Genomic DNA, 23717 nt, shown 5'->3' with positions numbered 1-23717 from the left:
ATGATCATGAATCATTCACAAGGAAATTGTAATTTTGATTAAATATATATATACATATATATATATATATATATATTTCTTCACTAGCGGAAGTGTACACACATACACACGCATTCGTCGTCGTCGTCGTCGTCCACATTGAGTTGAAGCATCCCATTGAATACACATAAGACACAGTGAATCAACTAGTTCACCATCCAATTGCAAAGATATTGAAAATGATGCACGTCCGTTCAATCATTGAGCTGATATTTCTTTATTTTTGTCTCTCTTCCGTCCCATTCCTTATGTCCCGCGTAACTCCCAGTGGTGCCAATGGCAATGTGATGTGCGCACTGCTCACCCAGAGACGGAGAATTCAATAACACAGAGAATGAATGAGGGAAAAACAAAAACGAAATCATTTTCACCGGAAATTGAAATGCCAAGGAAGTATGTTTGTACAGTGTGATCTGTGTGTCTGATATTTTTTATTTTGTCATTGATTAAAATAAGTAAGAATCCTTCTTTTCCGTTGCTCCAATGCAATCATTTTCAGAAATTTCCTTTTCAAATTGCATTCACTTAATAATTCTCTGACAAAATTGATTTTCCAAACGAATAGCTATGCTGCTGTGAATTCAATATGTTGATTGTGCTTTAACATCAACGGAATATTTTGCGTTATTCACTAGAAACCAATGCATTCAGCTGTATTTACTTTGCAATTTGAAGTTGTCTTAGCTGAAACATTCGGAATAAAGCATTTGTTTCTCGTTCTGTCCCCACGAACAGAGATTATAATGTAATGGAAATGCCACACAAAACAATTTGTGTGTCACTCGGTATTTTCCAGAAACATTTCATTCAATTAATAGAAAATAATCACAGTCGCCAATGCTAATTAACTTTCTGTTTACATTGTATGTTTCGGTTCAAAGCGTTTCCATTGGAAAATGGCCTTTTATTTGCTTATTATCAAAATTATATGGCATGAGTCAGCAACAATTTATGCGGCAAAGTTGAAAAACTGAAAATTACCAATCAATTATTTGGGCACAGCGTGGCGAGGGTGGGATTAATTCATTTCAATGTGCCCGCTATTTTTAATGAGTTGGCTGCAACCCGCCCAATTTGATGCAAATGCTACACTCAAACTCAAACACAGAGATAGAAAGGCCGGGGAGAGGGACACAGTGAGCGAACGAGCGCCGGAGAGAAAAAGTTATTGTCAATAAAAATTCAACGGATGAAATTAAAAGGAATAAAATGGCGAAAAACGGAAAACGACAAATGGTAATTTATTGTGTGTATCAAAGCCAAAGTCATTCACTTGGAAAAATAAACTTTTGCGTGGAATATTATTGTTTTAGCTCGTTGACGCGCGCGCGACCATGCACATCAGTTTAAAATGGCAATGCCAATAAACACTTTGTGTTTTAAATACCCACTTTTGCTGGAGGGAAAAACTGTAATTTAGACGCCGTTTCGCGAAGGTCGTAATTTTTGTTTGGCTTTCGATGGATGGAAATTTTGTTTGGATGTAAGAAGGCGTTTTGTTTGTGCGCCAATTTATCAATTTTTGACGTTGTAATTCGATGTATAAATTAATTGAGTGTGTAATACCCGCTAGAATGTCAAAATTGTTTCAGTCAAACGCGCGTTTATCGCATGCGATACCAATATTGTCGTCGTTGTCGGTGGCGGCTTTTGAAATTCGACACATTCGAATAATGGTTGTGTCGTCGTAGTAGTACATTGACTGCCTATAAATTAAAGGACGACCAATAACCAAGAGATTTTCACGTTCACTTGACTAATATGTGTGTACGCATTTCACCAAAGATAAACGATTAATTATATTCTTTATCACAGTCCTACACCATTCACCAGCAGTTAACAGCGCCAAATTTGTTTTTTTTTTCTTCTCGCTCTCCCATTTGCTCCCACATTCGATTCCTCTTTCTCAATGCCGCTTATCGTAAATCGCTTAACATCAACACGAAAAAGGACCGCTTTTCGTATCATGCGAAGCAATGCTACATACGTCTTGATGCCGATGCATCTCAATTACTCTATTAATTTCCCATTAATCAATTAATGGTGAGGACGTAATTACATTCCGAACACTATCATTACCACACGATCGAATGATTATCGCACTGCGTGCGAAACCCACCACGGCTTTCATTTCAATTTATTTAACAGCGAATACAAATCGGCTTGGGGTTCTATCTATCGATACATCAACCGAAAATTACCAACTAAAAAACAGCGTTCACATATAATTCGAATTGAGCTGACGACTTTGTCTTATGGTCGTCGCTTCGCACACATTTTGTGCACTTTCATTACTGATGATTTGTATTTCTCGTCGACGTTGTGAATTTTATTGGCACTTCTTGGCGCATTAACACACACATCGAAATAATTCACACACACACACACACGATCCCATTCGATGTGGCCGTAAAATGTGGCGACGATTCGTGAGTACCAAATGAGAAAATGGGGAATTCCCGTGCAATCGCATCGACTTTAATTAAGTTGAGTGTTCGGCGCGTGCTAGATTTATTACGGAAAAATTTAAATTCGAAACGAACATTACTAATTGCGGATCAAGTCAAACGCTCGGCTGTAATAAAAAAAAACGGAATTTATGTCGCTAACAAACGAACTTGCTTCTATTTTTGCGTTGTGCATCGATGTCAAAAGGAAATCGCTGCCTTTTATTGCCCTCTCTTTTTTTGTCCGAACCATTTTTATTTAACGAGAGTTTGCACTTCATTTGGTTCGGTTTTAACAGTTTTCTTTAGCCATTTTGCCGTTGAATGTTTCAAGTGACAAAAATGAGTTGAACGAATTAGAAAGAGAGGAGAAAAATAAACGAGAAATCCCAACAAATGAAAGACGCTCTGGTCATTAATTTCAAGACAAAGCAGTGCTTTCTGTATTCGCGTAACGTGCGAAACAAATCAAATGAACGATTTGACCATTGTTTTTTTTTAATTTTCTGTCGACTCATCGCATTTCCCATTGACATCTACGGATCGAAATGTGTACGACTGCGTCGTCTCTGTTGGACAAATAACTTTATTATGTGATGATAATCCGATCGCTGACAAAACGGAACTACAATTCACTCGTTCAGCGTTCACTCGATTTAATTGTTCTTCTTTCAGACCCGTTTATTTTTCTTCTTTTCCTTCTCGGTATCATTCTCGCTTTTTGAACCATTGTGTGCAAAAAAAAATTAAACAGCTATGTAATTGCGAAGCACTTTGATTAGCAAAAAAGAAGAAAGAAAGGAAGAAAATTGCGAAATCCATTTGGATTTGTGTCGATGATTTGGTTTTCAAGGCGCTATTTTACAATAATTAAAGTTGTGACATCGGATGCGGATCTTTTATCTAGTCTCTTGCTCTCTGCGTTGCTTTATCCCTAGTGTTTCTTTTGTCTTATTTGATGCTATCCAAAGCACAAACTTCCGAGTAGATGTAATCGATTTCATTTGTGAAATTGAACAGAACGAAGCTTTTCACAAAATTAATTTCAATGGTGGTGTCAAACGGAGCCGGGAGAGAGAGAGAGAGAGAGAGAGAGAGAGAGAGAGTTCCAGCCGAATCTTTGTTTCAGAAGTCACCTTTTCAATTTTCTAGCATTCAAGCTGTTCTATAGAAATGTATAGATGTGTTCACTAACTTTTGATCCTTTTTTTCTTACTCTTTATCTTCCTTTAGCGTCCGCATCGCAGCGTGATTCATCCAGCTCAAAAGATAATAATCCCGGTGCATATGGTTCCAAGCAAAATGCCCTCGATTTGGACGCATTCAAAGTGGGACCGTATTTTGATAAAGCGGCCTCGAAAAATGTCACCGCACTTTTGGGAAAAACAGCCTACTTAAATTGCCGAGTGAAGAATTTAGGAAATAAAACGGTGAGTATTCCTTTAACCTACCTCTCCCATCCAAACGAAAAGAAAAGCATCAAAAACACTAATTCATGATGAAATGAAAACTTTTAGTCAAATTAAGAATCTAACCGAATTTCAACTATGTAAAAAGCGAACATTGCAAACACATCATGTGCTCGATAGAGTAAAAATCAAACGCAATTACGGAAAAGCAATGTCAAATAAACGTTGGCCCAAATATTGAATCAAGTCACAAAAACCAATATAAAAGAGTCGAAGGAGAGGAAAGAGAGAGAGAGAGAGAGAGAGAGAGAGAGAGAGAGAGAGAGAAAGAGAGTGTGTGTGTGTGTGTGTGTGTGTGTGTGTGTGTGTAAAAGAAAGCTCGAAATGTTGACGTTACAATTTTGCTCTCGGTGTCTCGAGAAAAGTCTATTGAAAGCATGACGTACTTGGAAAATCAATTACATCCTTCAGAAGAGCACTTGGCCATCTGTGCCGTCACAATTCGCGTTAAATCGATTCTGCAACCAACATTTAATTTTGATTGTCACATTTGACTGCTTTGACGTTGAAGTTAAGCAACGAACTTGATTAAAAGAACAAATGCTTGGGTTGTTTTTTTTTCTACTCACCACAGCTTTTCAGTTCAGTGAAATTAATGTCAGTGCTTCAGAAATGCTTTGAGATAAAGGGGCTACATATTGTAATAATTCAAGAGTTACAAGTCGATGGATGCTACAGCAGAGGGGAAAAAAGTCGCGTTGAAGTTTTTCTAGTTTCATTTTCCTGCCATTTCGTTGATTTTTCTTTGGTGTCACTACGTTTTGTACGCGTCAACTTCTTTTAATGGTATGGAGAGGCAAAATTGAGCGACGCAAAAAGTTAAATAGATAAGTTGTTGCTGTGATGAGTTTTATACGGCATGAGACCCATCATTGTTCCTATGTTTCATCCCTACATTGTTCCGATTCGTCTCAGCATCAATGGTGGTATTCCATTTCATACACACAGAAAAACGATGGCAATAATAAATCATCGTTTTCGACGCAGTTGAAATGGAATGCTCTTCTTATTTATTTTCTCTCGCCCGAGTATTTAATCACTTGCATTCGCCGCATGCCAAAAACGAGTCATCCGACCCTTTCGAGTCGAATTTTTCGGTTAAACGCGCCCATGCTGGCCGTTTGCTGTCTCCTATTGTGTATATAGCAATTTTGCGTTGGCCTGCGATTGTGTTGGCTGATTTAAAAATATTACTTTGGATTGACCTCGATTCCTTATTATTGGTGCGGTTGACATGAACAAGAAAAGGCCTAAGCGATAACAAACGATTTATTTCTCAAAGCCAAGCACATAATTCATTCTTCTCCTTCTTCTCCTTCTTCTCCTGCTTCTTCTTTTTGTACTCAACAACCGACAAAATCTTTACCGAACGAAGAACGATTTTCCCCCAATCGAGTGATTCCTTTTCGAACTATCTATTTATTATTATGTATATACCTTATTGTTGGTCGCAATGCATCCGCCTGTTCGGCGACAGAATGAAAATTGGCCCGAAATCATATGGCAGTCAGAGAGAAATGAAAGACAGTTCTCAGAATCATTATAAAAAAACGGAATTGCCATAATAAAAATTGGAGGGAAAATATCGGTGAAAGCTCATTCATGTTGAAAATAAGGGTTGCATGGTAAAAAAAAGGAGACGCATCGAATCGAGAAAAGGACTCGACGTTCTTGATTTCGGCCATGGGTTCTTAGAATTGGGCACACTCCATTTGTAAATATGGTTAAAATTTGTAAGCGAATTTCGCTCAGGTATTCTTATTTCCCTTTGCAACGCTACCAACCCGAACGGACAGTAGTCGTGCCTCTGTGGCTGACTAGCTGGCTACTTGGCAAACGTTTATTCTCCGTTGTGAGCTCATTTATTCCGTTCTGTTCCTTTTGTTATCGAATGTTCCTGTTGTATTGTATTTGCCATTGGATTACCTGAAGTCAACAAGATCTTCAATAAAAATGTCTAATTTTCTGCTGTTGCTCGGCTATTTGGCTCATTGAAATCATTTTTATAAAGCTCAAGCAGCTCAACACAATTTAACGATTGGCCCCAGAAAAGAAGAGAAGAAAAAAAAAATGAAAGAAACATAAAAACTATATTTGGAAACGGAAACACCATTGAAATAGTGAAAATGCCATGTGCTGCAAAAGGCTAAATCCGAAAAACCACCACTCACACATCTCTCTCGGCACAATCACAAGCACTGGCACATAAAACACCGACGGATCGAGAACGGGACGACATTTGTGCACCAAAAACGAAATAAAACGAGGAAATTCTCGGAACGCGACCATTCGGGAAATCGGTCAATGCGACAATAAAATATGTTATGGGATTTTCGTGCTTGCAGTCAGTTTGGATACATCATTTATCGTTTCTGTTTTCCCGTCGACTCATTTCGAGTTGCGTTGCGTTGCTAACAATCATGGGTATCACGTTGTCAGTTTGGTACTTTTCTGAATTCGCTGGCATTGCTCGTTGACACACACACACACACATGCATACTCAAGCACACATATCATCATGTCTCCGTTCGACACCAAAACCATGTACATTCTTCATCGATCATCATATTATGGGCGCTGCTGATGCACGGCATTCAAGTGACTCACTCCTTATGTAATATGATTGCTAAGCATTCATCAGATTCTTTTGTGTGCTATTGTTTTTAGCGCCGGTTTTCTTTTCCAACTAAGAAATCCCCAACGATGTTGAAACATTCACATATGTATCAATTTTGCTCGTCCAACCTCAACGAAACACACACACACACACACAGAGAGAGAGAGAGAGAGCGAAGCAATGGGAAAAAATCAAGTAAAAGAATTATCTTTATCGTCGCATAGATTCATTTATACACGGCCAGCAAAGGGGGGATGTTATTGTTTTTTGTCAGAGCCTCTGGTGTTACTTTGTATGTGTGTATCTACATAAGAAGTTCGTTATTGTTGTTCCGATGGATCGAAAGGCGGAAACTAAAAACGAGACTTATCTTCCAAATCATTTCACAAATGGACTCAATTGTTTTCATCTCATTCGTTTGAACATTAAATTTTCCAGTATCCCGAAAAATTGCACATGTGACGACAATGCCGACGTCAACAGAATAAAAAAAAACTTGATAGGGGAAAAGTTCTGCCAAACAATAGTTACTTTTTTTTCGTATCACTATCTAACGAATAACTGTCATCGGATTGCCGCTGGTGATATGACTTAAAATATGGCAGCCGTCGACGAATGACATCAAATTAAATGAAACATGTCAAGAATATTTACGTTGGGCTCATATTTATTCCGTTCCGGAATGGTACATCTCGAGCAAAACAAAACAAATGAACACAAGAAAATCGGATCATTTCTTAAAACGGAACGTAACGGCGAGCAACAGAAAGGAAAAAAAACGGTAAAAAGTAAATAGGCGAGAAAATAGAAGAAATGGCGACGAGAGTTGTGCGGATTTAATGTGAAATAGAGATAAATGAATGGCAAAACATGGTCGGTTCGTGAAGAGAAACCTTGGAGAATATTTCTGGTGCAAAATAAAGCATTAAACACATAAATCCCGGGTATAACTGATCTCATATTGCACTCTATCAATTTTTCTTCCGTTGTTTTTTTTCTCCTGCAAAAATGAGATTAGGAACGAATGAAAAAAGACGAATAGGAGAAATTGAAGAAGGAAAAGAATGAAAATCATTTTGTTTTGTTATTATGTTCATTCTAGAAATACAAGATTGCACCGAATTTCGGTACTCTGTCGTCAATCATAATTTAATACGACAACACATTCCCTCTACTGTGAAAGAAGAAGATCCATCACTAACATGGCTTTAATATTTGTTTTTTGTTTTTCAGTTTATTTAACGCTTTTTCCTCTTTCTCTCGCTCTCGGACATAAGCCAATATTTCGTTTCATCGTATTTCCACCGGTGGTATATCCGTGCAAAAGTTGTGATGAATAACATGAGTGGATAAAAACCCATCCCTCTTCTCCTAAATATATCATTCAAATACGAAAAACGTGATTCAAAGTGATTTGTTTCATCTGCAAAAGATGGAAGCAAGGGAACGGCAAAATTAGCACGTCGACGAAATATCTATAGAAACAGTAAAAATATTATTCATAGATTCATGAATAATTGAAATGATTATGGTATTGTGGAACACCAGTCACACATCAAATGAAATTCACATGACACTTCCTGTTCGTTTTCCACGTTTTTTTCTTCTTCTATAGAGTATATTCTCAGTCCCTACTCTATGGCAAGCAAATTTTATTCAAAGTGTCGAAATAAACCGAAATGTGTTGTGACATATCGATTGAGTTTGATGTAAGGCCACAACTAAGCACACATGGCGGAATGAAAAAAAACGTATATGAAAGAATTTGCTATATATATGTGGGTTGAAAATCACGTGCACATTGTGAATGATTTGTACCATGTTCATGCAAACTTATTCAGGAGAAAAATCCGCATTACTGCTGATTATTATTATGAGCTCATAACAGTATGACAGCATTTCAGAAGGAATTAGAGCACAAATAAATGGAAAAATATAATTTCCTTATGAACACTTTATTAATTGAATTGAATTGGAAAAATTAAAAATAAACTCAAGCTGTCAGAGTTTTCGAAATGAATGGAAACATGAAAATAGTTTAGACTGATATACGTATTTCTATTTCCATCGCATTCCATTAATAGCTCAGTGCCACAGATCATTTATCGTTTAGCAACTTGAATGAGTGGCATGAGAGAGCGAGAATGAAAATAATATGTGAAAGCTTTGCTTTGTATTTCAACAATAAATCGCTCATTTGAAGTAAAAATAGAAAAGAAGATGTTCCCAAAAACGTGATGGCTGGAAAACTGTTCATCTCCTTGAATGACGGGAAAAAAACGGCCAGTCGCTAAATACCGCAAACCAGTAAAGTATTTCAAACGGCCAAATAAAAGAGAAAATTTTGTGGTTGCAGCTGCAACAGCATGGTTTTTGGTTCACATTTTTTTCACCCTGCACTTTCTGCAACTACATGTAGATGCATACACACAAAACAAATTAGGACCATTTGCGAGAAAAGTTTCTTACGAAATTTAATTTACACCGCTTCATTTTTGGCTTCGACAATTTAGTTGATTACCTTTTTTTTAAAGAATTACATTGAATTGCTGTTATCGGCTGTTCGGTGTGTATGTGGATAATTAAATTGTAAATCGGCCACGTTGTTCTCGTTTTTTTGTGCTATAAAAAAGGACGAAAATAAAATAAAAAATCGAGAGAAAGAGGGAAAAAACGTAAGTATCGACGGCGGCGACCGCGCATGGAATTGGAGTAATTTTGTGGCAACCCATGCCATAAACTTGCTCACCACCTCGGAAAAACCCAACATCGAATGCCGAACAAAACAACCAGAGCGTACCACCGAAAGAATGAGCAAAAAAATTCCAACTAAAATAAAACACGAAAACAATTCCAAGTCTCGTAAAAGAAAAGCACTTGCGTGTTTTCCCATGTTTTGCCATGTCGCGTCCGAAGAAAAAAAAACTCTTTACGGCCAGTTCGATGCACACGATATTCATTATGGCAACGTAGTTTCAGCACGAAAATCTTTGCTGTTGACGCTTTTGTTGATTGTTTTCGTCTGACTTTCTCCCTCCCTTCTTTCCTTTCGCTTTTTTCTGTTTCAGTCAGGTATAAGACCACACTTGAGATGGTGCGGATTTTGTGTGTGTTGGTTTTTATTTTTTTTTTTTTGGTATTCGTTGGCATCGATTTTGTTTTTGATGTGGATAATTCTAGTGCTTACACACCGAAATTACTACACCCAATACTTCTCCATTTGGGGCTATATACCATGTATTTTTTTTTGGTTCTAATGTTTGGCACTTTGCATGAGATTTCGGAGCAAGAAATATAGAGTGAGAAAGGGAGGAAGGGAAATAGAGAGGAAATTATGCATGCAATCGACTTTGTCAATGTCATATGAACATTATACCAAACACAAGAAATACATTGTATTGCATTTATTTTCCCATTTTGATTGTTTTTGTTTCCGTTTGCCGTGACGCCGCCATGTGTATAGCACGATGAATGGTGACGAGAGAGATGGAGAGAGGGAGAGAAAAAATGTCGACATTTCATTTAATGATACATTCAAATTCATTGATATGGCCGTAATAAAGAAATGCCGACGAAGACAGCGCCACTGACAAATAGCTATGACACAATTGAGATGGGAACAATGGAAAAAACATCATCGAAATGAAGGCGCACACCGAGTACATTGAACGTGATCAATGTCTTGAATATGAATCAACCGTCGCAATTGCCATCACATGCATCCATTTGTATCATTGGTTTTACACGTTTTTTCGAGGCATCCTTTATTACATTTCATTTGCACTATCTTCTCACTCCGTTTGGCTGGCAACATTCGACAATCGACTGCCAACACATGCTTCGGCTGGCATCAGATTCGGGCGACATATCAGACCATACATTCGCCACATCAATGGCAATATTGTGCAAGCAAATAGAAAAGTGGCCGGGCACAAATAAAGAAAAAAAAACAACCCTCAGATTTCTCAATGAATGAGAGTGAAATGAACAGTGCGCGCCACATACTCATATATATCATTTATTTGTGTTTCGTGTGCCGAAAGATTGTTTGATGTGGAACAATTATAAAATACATGTGGAGGAAGAGAAGAAGAAAGAAATGCGAACGACACCTATGTGAATGAATGGCACATGCCATTAGCTGAGTACCGAGTTGCTATTTAAGTGTAGGCATGTGTAGGCCTTTCGAATCACATTTTGCAACCATATCCGTTAGAGCACATTTCTTCTACTTTTGTGTGTCGAATTTATCAGGTTTATATCTCAAGGTGCACACACACGAGCACGCACAGTCGCACACACACACGTTATTCGTGTACGCTTGCACGCCTTCCAATTGTAGCTATATTTGGTATTTAAATTACCATATAAAAGATGCATAACATTATTCCGACTCCTTTTTAAATAGATTCCAAACATTTCGAAATTATTTCTCCTTCTCCGTCAATCCGTTCGTTCGTTCGCTTTTCTATTTTCTGCTTCTCTTTTTTTCGACGTATTTTCCATATCTTGAGCATACACCTCGTATAAGAACCAAATTTTCTTGTGGCGCCATCTAGATGGCTTGCGGGGCGCAATGTATTTTAAATTGTTAGCTAAGTTTTTTCAGCTTAGTACAGAACCATTTTTGGCAAAGATACAAAAGCATGCTCGAGATATGGTATTTTCCTTTCATTCAGCTATTCGGTTATTTATCAACATTTGGCGCGTGTGTCTGTGCATTTGAACTGCGTACAAGAAAAAGATTGTACACTGAAACCGATTGGAATATACATGTTGATTTACGTGCTCATTCCATTGCTTGGCACACCGGTTCAATGGGATCGCTTTTTCTTTCGTTCGTTCAGATATTTTGGTTTGGAAGGGCTTTTTTCCGCTACTGACTTACCATCAAAAATAGTTGATTGAAACAAGGAGCATTTACGCTCAATATTTACTTCACGCATGTTACTCACGTCAATTTACCATTTTGTGATATCGTTGATTTTTGAACATCGGCTAACCCATAACACTCAACCTCATTGGATTTTTCATTATTGCCATTACTACGGCTGCTGTTGCTGCTGTTGTTGCTGTTGCTGCTGCTGCTGCGAAGAACACGCGCAAATAAATAATGATAATAATAATTATAATAAATCAATAATCTTTTGAATTATTAGTGGCGTGTTTTGGTGCTTATGTATGGCCTTTGAGTTTAATCGCAATGAATTGCGTCGGTGATGTCGAACACGTACATTCGAGGAGAGAATGAACGAGACAGAGAAATACCATTCAGAATATCAAATGTACGTAAATTTTCAATGCATTAAAACTGATAAATGCCGAATAAACTTAGACCCATTCAACCGAATGATAGCGTGTAATTGTTGAAACAATGCTCTCCAATTTCAAATGAAAACGACATCACAATTCCTGGAATGCGTGCGCTCATGGTTTTTCCATATCGATGCGATTGATATTCTTTCGTCCATGTTTAACATCGTGCTATATTTAGATAAAGTTGGCGGCTGAACAAAACAGAAATGAAATGAAAAAAAATTAAATAACGACTCGCAGACAAATCGTTATGTTTGTATAAAATTTCAATGAGGAAAAACACAAGTACAGCCGAATCTCGATGGTTTCCAACATCCTTATCGTGACGAACGTTTCACAAATGAAACCATTTCACGACTCGGAACTGGTTTCCAAAGTTGCGTGAGCTTAACGTAAAATTATGCAATACATTTAGCCCATTGAAATGATCGAGATTATGCTGTACAATTTACATGAACAAAAAAAAAAACACACAAACATACACTGATATCGAGCCGATGCTATGTATGTAGTGGTAAACGCAAACCGAAAAGCAGCCCGTAGCATTTGCAGCATAATTTACATTTAAATTGAATGTTAAATTATTTATGTGCTGCGTTCATTCAGACATTGAACGGCATTGGATGAAAGGGTTGAACAGTGGGGCGCGTAGTGAGAGTGAGAGAGAAAGAGGTAGTCGAACAGTGGCTAGAAAGCCATTCACTGCCTCAACGATACACTTTCAATTCAGATCAGGCATTGGTGATTTTTGTAAATTATCGTTGGACCGCGTGCGATGCTCTTTTTTCGGCGATTTCGCTCGCATTTCATAATTGAAAAAGAGATTATATCGAAATGAGTGAAACGGTTGAATTGGTTTCTAGCATCGACCTATTATTTGGCGAGCTTCAAAATTCTGGTAACTGCAATCCAATTCAAGCTTGGCAGCAACACCAGTTTGAATTATTACTTTTACAAGCATTTACAGCAAACAAATGACGATCAAGTGAAACTTTTCGAGGGCATCCACTGCAAAGGGAAATTGAAATTTAAGACACTTCAAACGATAACAAAAATGCATTTATTTTTCAACCGATTCCTCGATTTTTCATCGAATAATTTCATTTCGTTTCAGTCATTGCTTCAAGTATCATGGGTGCGTCACCGTGACATTCATTTGCTGACGGTCGGACGCTATACATACACATCGGATCAACGTTTTCGTGCCATACATCATCCGCACTCCGAGGATTGGATACTGCAAATAAAGTATCCGCAACATCGAGATTCTGGCATTTATGAATGTCAGGTGAGTTGTGCAATTTTCCACTAATGATGTGCAGACACTGTAATATTGGCTTACGGGAATAAATATATCATTGGCATCATACCACATCATACATGTCAGGCGAAATCACAATGGGCTACCAATTTTTGTCTGGATTCTGTACAGTAAATTTTTAATGAATGACTATGTGGCTGCGATGTCAATATTGAATGTCCAATGCCAATACTACATTTTCCGCATACATCAATTGCAACATTGATGATGTAGTTACTGCATTACTCAACTAACAATGTTGTAATGAAACCAATACCAATATTAATTTTATGTTTTTTTTTTCGTTCTCTGTCTCTGCAACCATTTTTATGTTTCAGGTTTCAACAACGCCACACATGTCGCATTACATTCACTTGAATGTCATCGGTAAGTAATGTAAACAGTCGATGTGCGAGCGAGCGAAGTGTACGAGAACAAACTCTTCATTTTGCCACGCGCCGTGTCATCATTGGTGGTATGTCTGATCCAAAAATTCGATCGACAATCTGCCAACTGCAGCAACGGATAATATTTCGTTTTGTTTGCCACTTTCATGAATTTTAATTATAATGACATGCATCTACTTTTAATTAAAAGTTCATGCGTTTTAATGTGTTTTTTCCCTCGGCAAGGGGAAAAGTCATCAAACGTGTGAGCGTGAGAATGCGAACACCATCGAAAGCAATTAAATTACAAATAGGAAAATTAGTAGTAGCATTGCGCGTGTGTACTCTGGAAATTCAAGCCAAAAGCGAAAAATGTTCAGTGCTATTCGAATAAACCGCTTCAAGTTATATTGTTTTTTTACGCTGTCAAATGGGCTCAGTGTACATAAAACTTTCTAATCAAATTCAAGCGTTGATAACTTTTGTTACCAAAAACGAAGACTCCGTCTTTTCAGCATAACTTTCAATTAAAAGCACATTTTTCGAATTATTTTCCTTTTCTTCCGGTGGCGGTGGTGTATCAAACATCGGGAACCGCATAACGGTCACATTCAGAACCATTTTTTTTGGGCTGCAATCAAATTATTATACGCACTGATGGGAAAAAAAGAGACGAGGAAAATTGCGTGGGGAGTTTATGTCGATAGCGCGAGAGTTGGAGTCGATTCAGTCATTTGATGCAATTTCCATAAATTCGCGTAAAATATTATGGTTTTTCATGGAAGTACACACGATATGAACACGAAATACTGCCCTTTTCCTCCTCATCCACAACGAATCGCTTTATCTGCAATATTTTTGGTGGGCTACTATTTTGGTATGATAAAAACGAAAACGCACATATACATCGTCAACTGATGATAACTTTTATGCGATGGAAATACGATATTTTTATACGGGAAAAAGTTCGTCAGAAATTTAAATATTATTTCTGCGTTGTACAATGAATTTTCATGACCGACCATTTTTCAACACATAAATGAGTATACCTCCCGTTGTTAATGATAGTAATGATGACATTATTATTTTATTTTTTTCGCTTTCATTGAGCCAGCTAATTTTTGGCTTGACAACAAGTTCCAAAAATACGCACAGATTTGCAACGTTGATAAGCAAAAAGCTTGATAAACAATCTGGAAATACGAGTTGACATAGCGATTGTTGAAATGAATTCTTCCTTTTCGTATATATTACACGTGAAAATGGTCAAGAAATATAGGACCGATTTTATTTCTGTTTCTGGAATTTATGCCGGATCCCATGAAAATGAAATACGGCCAATTAGTGATCTTCGGTAGCTTTTTTCGTATACATTCTGCGTTGATATCAAATGATGATGATTTGGAAAAATCAATTTCCGACGCATACTTTTAGATTTGCTGAAAATTTGATATCGTTCATTGGTATCTTTATTTGAGACCATAACACATCAACCGAAATTTATTGAACAGAATGTTTTTTTTTTGGTGAAAATTCATTTGGTTTCGTTCATTGAATTGGTTGCTATTGAAAACCACGATTCACCGTTCATTAAACATTTGACATTTAATAAAACATCCACATTGCGTAACATCAAAAGAGAAAACTGCTCATTAACCGCTTCAACATGAGCGAAAATGCTTGGAATGTGGTCGTTACAAAGGAAATCCGGTCTGATATTTGCATTACAACCAATTCAACATCCGCAAGAAAAGTTCTCAACAGACTCTGACTTTCACAAATTTAATTTTAATAGAATTCCTAGATTTATGACAAAACATGCCGTTTGCTCTTCAGCTACTGCCAGAAAATACGGTCGCTGATAAAATAATGGCGGTTTTTCTTTGCCCACAATCTGTACACTGTTATCAGCAACGGGGCATTAGTTTGACACGGCGGTTTTATGAAGGATGGCACAAAGAAAAAAAATAACCATTGAGAATACATTCAATTTTTTTCCCTTTAAATTTACATCTTTGTCCCCCCCCCCTAATTACTTGAGCATTTGTAGCATAATAAAAACGTATTTCCACCGCCTTATTCTTTTTTCGCTGAAATTTTTTTTCACGCCGCCAATTTGAAGTGAGGTAATGACAAGAAGAATCTCGAACATGCTAATTAACTCAGAAATAATTTCATTAAGCTCTTCTACATTGCGAAAAGCGAAAGCGACGCAATTGGAGCTTAAAACACTCGACACAGTTTTTTTTTTCTGCATGCATTTATTTGACTAGTCGTAATTTTTTCATCATTTCTCCATGTCGTGTTTCTTGGTTCATTCGAAGCGGAATGCGAAATTTATGGTTGAAAAAATGCTGAAGAGTTTAATAAGTTTATGAAATGAACCGATCGACGACTTTGCAATTAAAATTAAAATGACTATTCGAATGGTCGTTCGCAGAAATTGGTCTTTTGTTCATTCTTTTTTCTGCGAAAAAAAATCTGCGTTGCTTAAGTCATTTTTTTTGGGCTGTTCGCCTCGCGGCGATTTCTTTCGAATAGAAAGAAAAAAACCTTTTCCGCCAAAAAAAAAAATGCAAATCAAGAAAATTTCAATTTTCTCTGGCAAATTTCATGTAAAACACGCACACATACAATTTCATCTGGATTTTTTAAATTTATTTTCCCTCTTTTTCTCTATCCCTATCTCTTCTCTCCATTTTTCTCTTTCTTCCATTTTTTGCCGAATATTTCCATACACATGAATGGTGGATGTGGTTGAACAACGCCGTTTCAATTATTTTTATCCGGATGGGATTGCGGGCATTATACTCTATCTCGTTCTCATGGTCGTAATGCTGCATCGACATGCCATATCTCTGTCATCTACGTGCTATATATACACGATGAATGCGGAATCCAAACACCAGAACCATCGACCGAAATTGTTGGAGCACCCGATTTGTACATCGAAAGCGGGTCAACCATAAATTTGACCTGCATTATTGAGGATTCACCTGAACCACCAGCGTATATATTCTGGAATCATAATAATGCCGTGAGTATAAAAAATCAATTCATTCATATTTTATAATATCTAATTTGTTTGTTTTGGTTGAATGGACAAACAATTGTTCGGCTATCTATAGTCTCAATTAACATGGCTGGTAATTTTTTTTTTCTCTTTCGATGGCCACTTTGTTTATTTTCGTGCTATGTACAATTTTGGTCCAACCCCTTTTTTTCCGTCCATTAATTTCCAACGATGAATCAATTCGCTCCAGCAGATTGTATTTATCGATGTGTATGAGAAATGTTTGTGTCCATAACAAACTATTAGTGATTCAATTACATTCGATCGGAAATAAATCAAATGGAATGTAAAAAATGAGAACTGTTCATACGTCACACATACACCGTTAGCGTGAGCGCAATAGAGAGCGTCGTGTAAATTCAATTTGAACAACTTGAAAGCACGACAATATCGTTCACGATTCGTTTTACATGGAACATTTGCCAACGCGACTTATGCACGAATCACTGCATTTTTACATTCCACAGTAATTAAGCGCGCATATTTTTGCTCATTTTTTTTTCTTCCTCCTTCTTGCTCTCGGCTTGATCGATTGGTGCGCGTTCCAGATTATTCTCTCACGATTCTCATTCGTAATTAAATTTTTATTGATTTCGGTGGCGCCTGAAAATAATGTCCGTTCAATTTCAACTTTATGAATCGATGACGATGACAACGAAGTGGAACGGGTCTAAAAAAAACACAATCACAAACCATGGCAATGATTGACTCTTAGTAATTAAGTATTTGTTATTCTTTCTCAATTTCAATTCCACTATGTTCGTTGGTTATTCGAGTTTCATTCCAATGGTGGAATTCCACCTATGTGAATTGTGTTGACATTTTTTCAGTTGAAAATGTCCCCCTTTCAAGGCAATCTAATGGCCAGTAATTATCACATCAACCCACTGGGATGCGATAATTATTAATGTACCTACCCAAGTTCAACTGAATCGACTTGATTGACATTTGTGCATTTACGCTTAATTAATTTCTAACTCATAACGAGAGGAAAATAACCGCTTCCAATCTTCCGTAGTGATTGGAATTTCAAGCGGACGTAAATGGTCTTGTTGTTCTTTATTGATTTATGGTAAATATGCTGTAATCATGAAAGAAAAAAAATTATCGTTGGATTAAAGTGTATTAAGAAACTGGCTGCAATTAAAATTGCCGTTGCGTGCAGTAAATTATTCCATCCACATAATTGACGTTGAATGAATGAACAACGAAAAAAGCTCTACGTACGTTACACACTTGGCAGCTATTTTACCGAAGAAAAAAATCAAATACAAACTTCGACAGCAGTAAACAATAACATTCAACATATTATGAGAACACAAACAAAATGATAGATTTCAGAGTGGCATGTGCGCGCGAGTCGATAATTCATCCAATTGATTCGTGTGCACGAATATGAGTTGATTGGAAAACTATTCGAAAATTATTCAATTATAGGAGTCCAACAGTGCCAAGAATTTTGTGTGCAGGGCCGAGAATTTTTTTTCCAGATTAACGTCTGCTCAAACAAATATCGTACGATGCGAGTGATAACAATTGATTCTTTTTGCCCAATGCAACACAAGAAAGCCGCATTCCATTCAATGTGCTCATTCGAACTGTCAGTATTAAATTTCAAAACTGAATACGATTATATGCAAACAGTAGCCAAAAACAACGGCTACCCAGCTTCTTTTGTTGATAAAATCGTTCATCGGCACTCACTGAACGCAAAGAGGAACAAATCAACAACATTGTTCCAACAAATCAAAACGAGCTCCGATTGTATTGAGGAAAAACGCGTAGCTATGTCGTATAACCCGAGCATCACCGATAAAATAACGCACACATTCTCACAATCCAATATGCAGATTGTGTACAAAAATGAAAATAAGCTGAAATGGACAAAAAAATCGGGCATATACAGTATTCAGTGTTGTGAATGTAATAAAGAGCATGTCGGCCAAACCAAACGACCGATAGAAGTAAGATACGGTGAACACACGTACTGCACCAACACATGGGCAGCGTATCGGTCAGCTGTTGCTTTACACTCTTTAGAAGAAGAACATTTGAGTGGCCCGCGTAATTTGAGACTATTGAAACAAGTGAACGACGACCGACGTTTAGACGCATACGAAAGCATATTCATAAGAAAGAGCAAAGACAATATGAACCTTGACAAAGTCAATATCGACTCGGCGCTATTCGATTTGCTTTAGATTATGTGTCTGTGTGACGTGCGAATTTGTGTTTGATTTGCTGACATTGCGGAACGGAGAGAAAGACGAGAGAAAGCAACTTGACACTCAGTCGTGTCTGCTGATGATAATGTGTGTGACGCATCGAAATGCATTCAGGTCCATCGATTAGAATTTTTATTTTTGTTTGTTTGTTTCGTTGAAAAATTTTTTTTCTGATAGTTTGCAAGTTTTTATCTGAATGACAAATGAAATTATGACTATTTTGATCGAAAAATTTTTGTGGAGTCAATAAGATGTTCGTCTTATTTTATTTAAATATTCTGGATTTCACGGTGTTCAACACCAAAAACAATATTCAAATATCGTAAGTTCTAGATGTTCATGTGAATTATTAGTATTGCTATTGAATTATTAAAATCGGTATAGTGGTTTAGAATTCTCGGTTTGGTGTCTACCGACTGATCGATTCACACCACAACCAATTGATTATACGCCACATAGCAGACGCTGTTTCAGTTGGCTGTGGTTTTAATTTGACCAAAAACGTCTCATACATATTTGATGACCCACTTACCGTCTGCTCAATCTTATTACTACCCTACGAGCAGTTTGGTACTCTCAACATTTTGAATAAGAGACCAATTTTGATGAATGAAAACTTCATTTAATCATACATTTTTCGTTTTTCATTTTGATTGATCGCTCCAATTTATTGATTTGATCCAAAAATATCCACAGATTGTGACATATGATTCACCCCGTGGCGGTATACGAGTGACAACGAGGAAAGATGAAGCATCCACATCATTTTTGCTAATTGAAAATGCCCAACCATCGGATTCTGGAGTGTATCAATGTAACCCATCCAATGCCAAAAGTAAAAGTGTTACAGTGCATGTGCTAAACGGTAACGTTATTGATATCATATTTTGTCGTTGTAATTGATCCATTTCGAATTATCGTCATAAATCCCATAAAATTATCGATTTGATTAATGGTTGCCGCTGAAGTGAAAATCAAGAGTCATAAAATTGAATAACCGTCAGATTTGTATTTATACTGAGCTTTCGGGGTCATGAACAAAACGCGTGTATTATGGTATTAAAATGAAGAAAAAAAAAATCATTGAAGTTTTGAATTTTAAAGCCCAATTTCAAGGGATGAGATTTTTTTGACCGCTTTTGCACTACTTCACCCTGTACAACACGTTTCATTTGAATTCACTTCAATCAGAAGTGTTTTTTTTCCAAGGTGTGGCTTTTCAGATTACAGGGACACATAAAGAGACTCGGGAATATTTTTCGTTTCGTTTGATATTGGTTTTGCTTTGACGATTTTTTTTGTTGACGATAAAATCTCTGTATGGTCGCTATCATCCATATACTATGTCGTACATGTAGATGCACTTGCACGTGCCTCGAGCTAAAATTGTATTATCATATGGAACTGATAAAATGTGTTGTCTTTTGTTGCGCACTGAGCTCCCGGTCTCGGTGCAATGATAAAAACTACGATTGCTTCGTGTATTTGTATTATAACAACGACAGTTAACACGTTTTTTTTTATTTGTGGAACGTGCATTGTACATTGTTGCCGTTTCTGCGATAATACGTCATCAAGATGTTTTGAAGGATAGTTTTAATTTGTCTTATCAATTTCAATTGGATTTTTCTTCAGTTTATTATTCGGTTTTGGTTTTATTTTTCATTGCTTTAAATAATTACTCAAGTGATAGCACCACCGATGATAACATGATCGATAAGGTCTGTGGTAACAGTACAGAAGAGACCACATAAATCACTAGAAAAATCATTATCGCAAGTTCAACAAATGCCACAACTATCGTTTGTACTGGTGATGGTACCAATTTATGTGTATGCGTGGTTTTATTTATAAAACCAGACCCAATTAGTGACCGGTAGCAACTGAAAATGTGATAATGTTGAATTTGGTCATGGCATCGAATAAATATTCGAAATGGGTCAATAAATTATTTGTCATTCCATGTCATTTGTGTCAATATTAGTATGAGGACGGTAGTGAAATTAAACTAAAAAATAGGCGTTTCTCACTCTGTTTCCAGGGAAAACCCTAACAGCAATGCAGTCCGGGGATCGTCTTCATCATCAGCGAGGAACAAATTATCATCTATTAGTTTTTATTTACTTCTTACAATACTCATCAATATTATATTCATCCAGTGCAATTTCTGGTTTAAATTATTCGAATGGCGTCGATATGTAATTGAGACGATTGATTTGATTATGGCACAAATGCAAGCGCCAATGGAGCAACAGCCAGAGTCGCCGCCACCGCCGTCATCACTACCATTAACAACAATCATTCTAGATCGATTTTCTACGATGCAATATTTTTGGTTTCGCATTCGGCATTTATTTCAGTGGTCTCAATTCATTTCGTTCAATTTATTGATGCATTTAGTGCAATTATTTATTCGAAATATTCATTTTAATTGCACATTGGTTGCATATGCCATGACGACCACCACCACCACCGCCGCCGCCGTTGCTGCAGCAGCAGTGGCAGCTGCGACACAGCCAATCATACCGAATGCAAATGCAATCACCCAATTGCAAACTGCATTATTTATCAAAAATGATGCAACAATGGATAATTTCACTGGCATTATCGATCATGACATGAATTTAGACCACAAATTGTTCTGTAGAGATGCAGCTAATCGACAAACAATGATCCAAAACAAACAAACTGATCAACTGTAAATTGAGTTTTTATATGTCAATGTAAATGTAAAATAAAATTATATAAAGATACAACAACAACAACAACAACAAAAATTACTCTACTGTGTATAGAATGACGACGGATTATTAGATAACAAATGTTTTAGGATGCAAATGCGGTGATTATGATTATGAATGAGTTGATGAGAAGTAAAAAAAGAAAAAAATTTGATCGAGGTAACACACCAATTGCTTGTGTGTGAAATGCTGTTTTAAAGAATTATTGTAATGTTAAAAACCAACAAACGGAGAAAAAAAACCCATGCTACATGCATACTTGAAAAACAAATACAACTAAATAAATTAAAATAAAATACAAAAGAAATAAAAAAAGAAGAAAAATTATAAGTTCATTCTAGGTAAGCAAACAGACAGAAAGAACGTTCACACATGAAGAGAGAGAGACAGAGAAAAAATTAAGTAAATTTATTTAATGAATTTGTTGATTTAATTCAAAAGAAACAGAAATTTAAAGAAAGAAATGGAGAGAAAAATGAAACTATGAAATAAATATATATTAAACTGTATGAATAAATTGAATGGAATTTTTCATTAAAATATCGAAGTGCTGCAGGCATTCGGCATTCGGCCTTCTGCAAAGAGAAACAAAATTAACCGAAAATACCGTTATCTTGCACAAGGAACGAAATGAAAATACGTGAAATTGCTTGAGTTCGACGAAATGGAGGTTTGTATGTCAATGTTTGTTCTCCCCATCTATTTGTTATGTATGCTTTTGTACACCTTTTTCTCAGAAAATTAAACATAAATTTCCATAACTAGATGAAATATTTTTGATAAAAATAAATGTGTAAACCATATAAGAATGTTGTCGATAGCAGTGAATAGTACTGCTATTCAAGGAGTTTTATATTTCGTTTGCCATGATAAACGGCAATAAAAAGAATTTCGATGTCGCGCAAGTGAACAACAGCCATTTCAACGAGTATATCGACATTTATATTAATGATGTTTAGTTGCTGCTGCTGACATAAACTTCACTTAGAGCAACGTGTATTCAATCATCGCCATTGAATTTAGATTCGACAGTGAAAAAAACCGAGAGCTGGTACAACGTGGAAGCGTAGGAGAAGATGAAAAAGAAGAGAGAGAGAGATAGAGAGAGAGAGAGAGAGGGAGAGAGAGAGAGGGAGAAAGTGAAATTGTGAAATTGCACTATATTTCGGTGAAGAAGTTGTTTGATAGAAAAAGTGAAGCGATTGTGTTTCGTGCAACAAGAGCTGTCAAGTCGTCATGGCAAGAAGAATGGCTGGTGTGTGACAAGCAAATGACGAAACCAATAGATGTTCATCAATGTGGGTGCATTTTGAGAGAAAATTGCTTAAGTGCACTTCGAAATGTGAAACAAGGTTCAATAAACAGACGGCCATTCATGCCGTTCACTTTTTTGTGTGTTTCGTGTTTTCATGACATCTTTTTTTCGCCGTTTTTCTGACTCGTTCATTCACTCCGATCGTCTGCCATTCATCATGCGCGTGTCATGAAAGCCGGAGAAAATTGAGAAAAGAAAACAAAAAATTCCATTTTTAGTTTTCGTGTTTCTTCCATCGAATTTTAGTTGAGATGGCAAAGTTCAAACTAACCCAGTTCCATTCAATTTTCCAACATTGACGTCACTCTCTAATGGGTTTTCGTTCAATATTCTTAAATCACTATAGACACGATATTCATGCTACCTTTACTTAATAATAGCTTGGAAAAACACAAATCCGTTTCGATTTGGTCGATTTTTTTGCTTTCACTTGGCCACTGTTATCAATTCACTAGTCAAACGACGTGTGGTTTAAAGTATTTTTTCCTATAGTTTTTTTATATTCAATTGAATGGTTTTAGCGGCACATGATTTGATATTATAGCACCAGTAACACCAGTTTGGCACACCTTCAATTTAAAAAAAACAATAATCGTTGTATATACAAATGAACTGACTATCTGAACTTCATTTCTGCTGTTTGTAGTGAAATTTAACAGAGATTAGTTGTTTATTGTTACAATAAATCTCCTTGTTGTTGAAAATTGCAACTCTTTTTCCTACTGAAACAGACTTGTCGTGTCGTTTAGAATGCAAACGTTTACCGTCAGAATCTCTTTCTCTCTGGTG

At 36.7% G+C, this 23717-nt stretch overlaps 1 protein-coding gene across 2 annotated transcripts in view; it reads left to right on the top strand.

Moving 5' to 3' along the window:
• The window catches only part of LOC129574239 (uncharacterized), a 70722-nt gene extending 48592 nt beyond the window's left edge, over nucleotides 1–22130 (top strand). For both annotated transcript variants that reach the window (XM_055457285.1, XM_055456418.1), the window contains exons 3-8: nucleotides 3720–3916; nucleotides 13003–13176; nucleotides 13527–13575; nucleotides 16484–16611; nucleotides 19569–19737; nucleotides 20892–22130. In XM_055457285.1, the coding sequence (XP_055313260.1) occupies nucleotides 3720–3916; nucleotides 13003–13176; nucleotides 13527–13575; nucleotides 16484–16611; nucleotides 19569–19737; nucleotides 20892–21574 (1400 nt within the window). In that variant the 3' untranslated portion in view covers nucleotides 21575–22130. The remainder of the gene's footprint in view (nucleotides 1–3719; nucleotides 3917–13002; nucleotides 13177–13526; nucleotides 13576–16483; nucleotides 16612–19568; nucleotides 19738–20891) is intronic.
• The last annotated feature ends 1587 nt before the right edge of the window (nucleotides 22131–23717 follow it).

This window comes from Sitodiplosis mosellana, unplaced genomic scaffold (assembly GCF_009176505.1).
Source record: "Sitodiplosis mosellana isolate CC-2019 unplaced genomic scaffold, AAFC_SMos_1.0 Smas_scaffold_1, whole genome shotgun sequence".
NCBI lineage: Eukaryota > Metazoa > Arthropoda > Insecta > Diptera > Cecidomyiidae > Sitodiplosis > Sitodiplosis mosellana.
The sequence above is the reverse complement of the archived record's forward strand: the minus strand, read 5'-3'. Positions and strand labels throughout refer to the sequence as shown.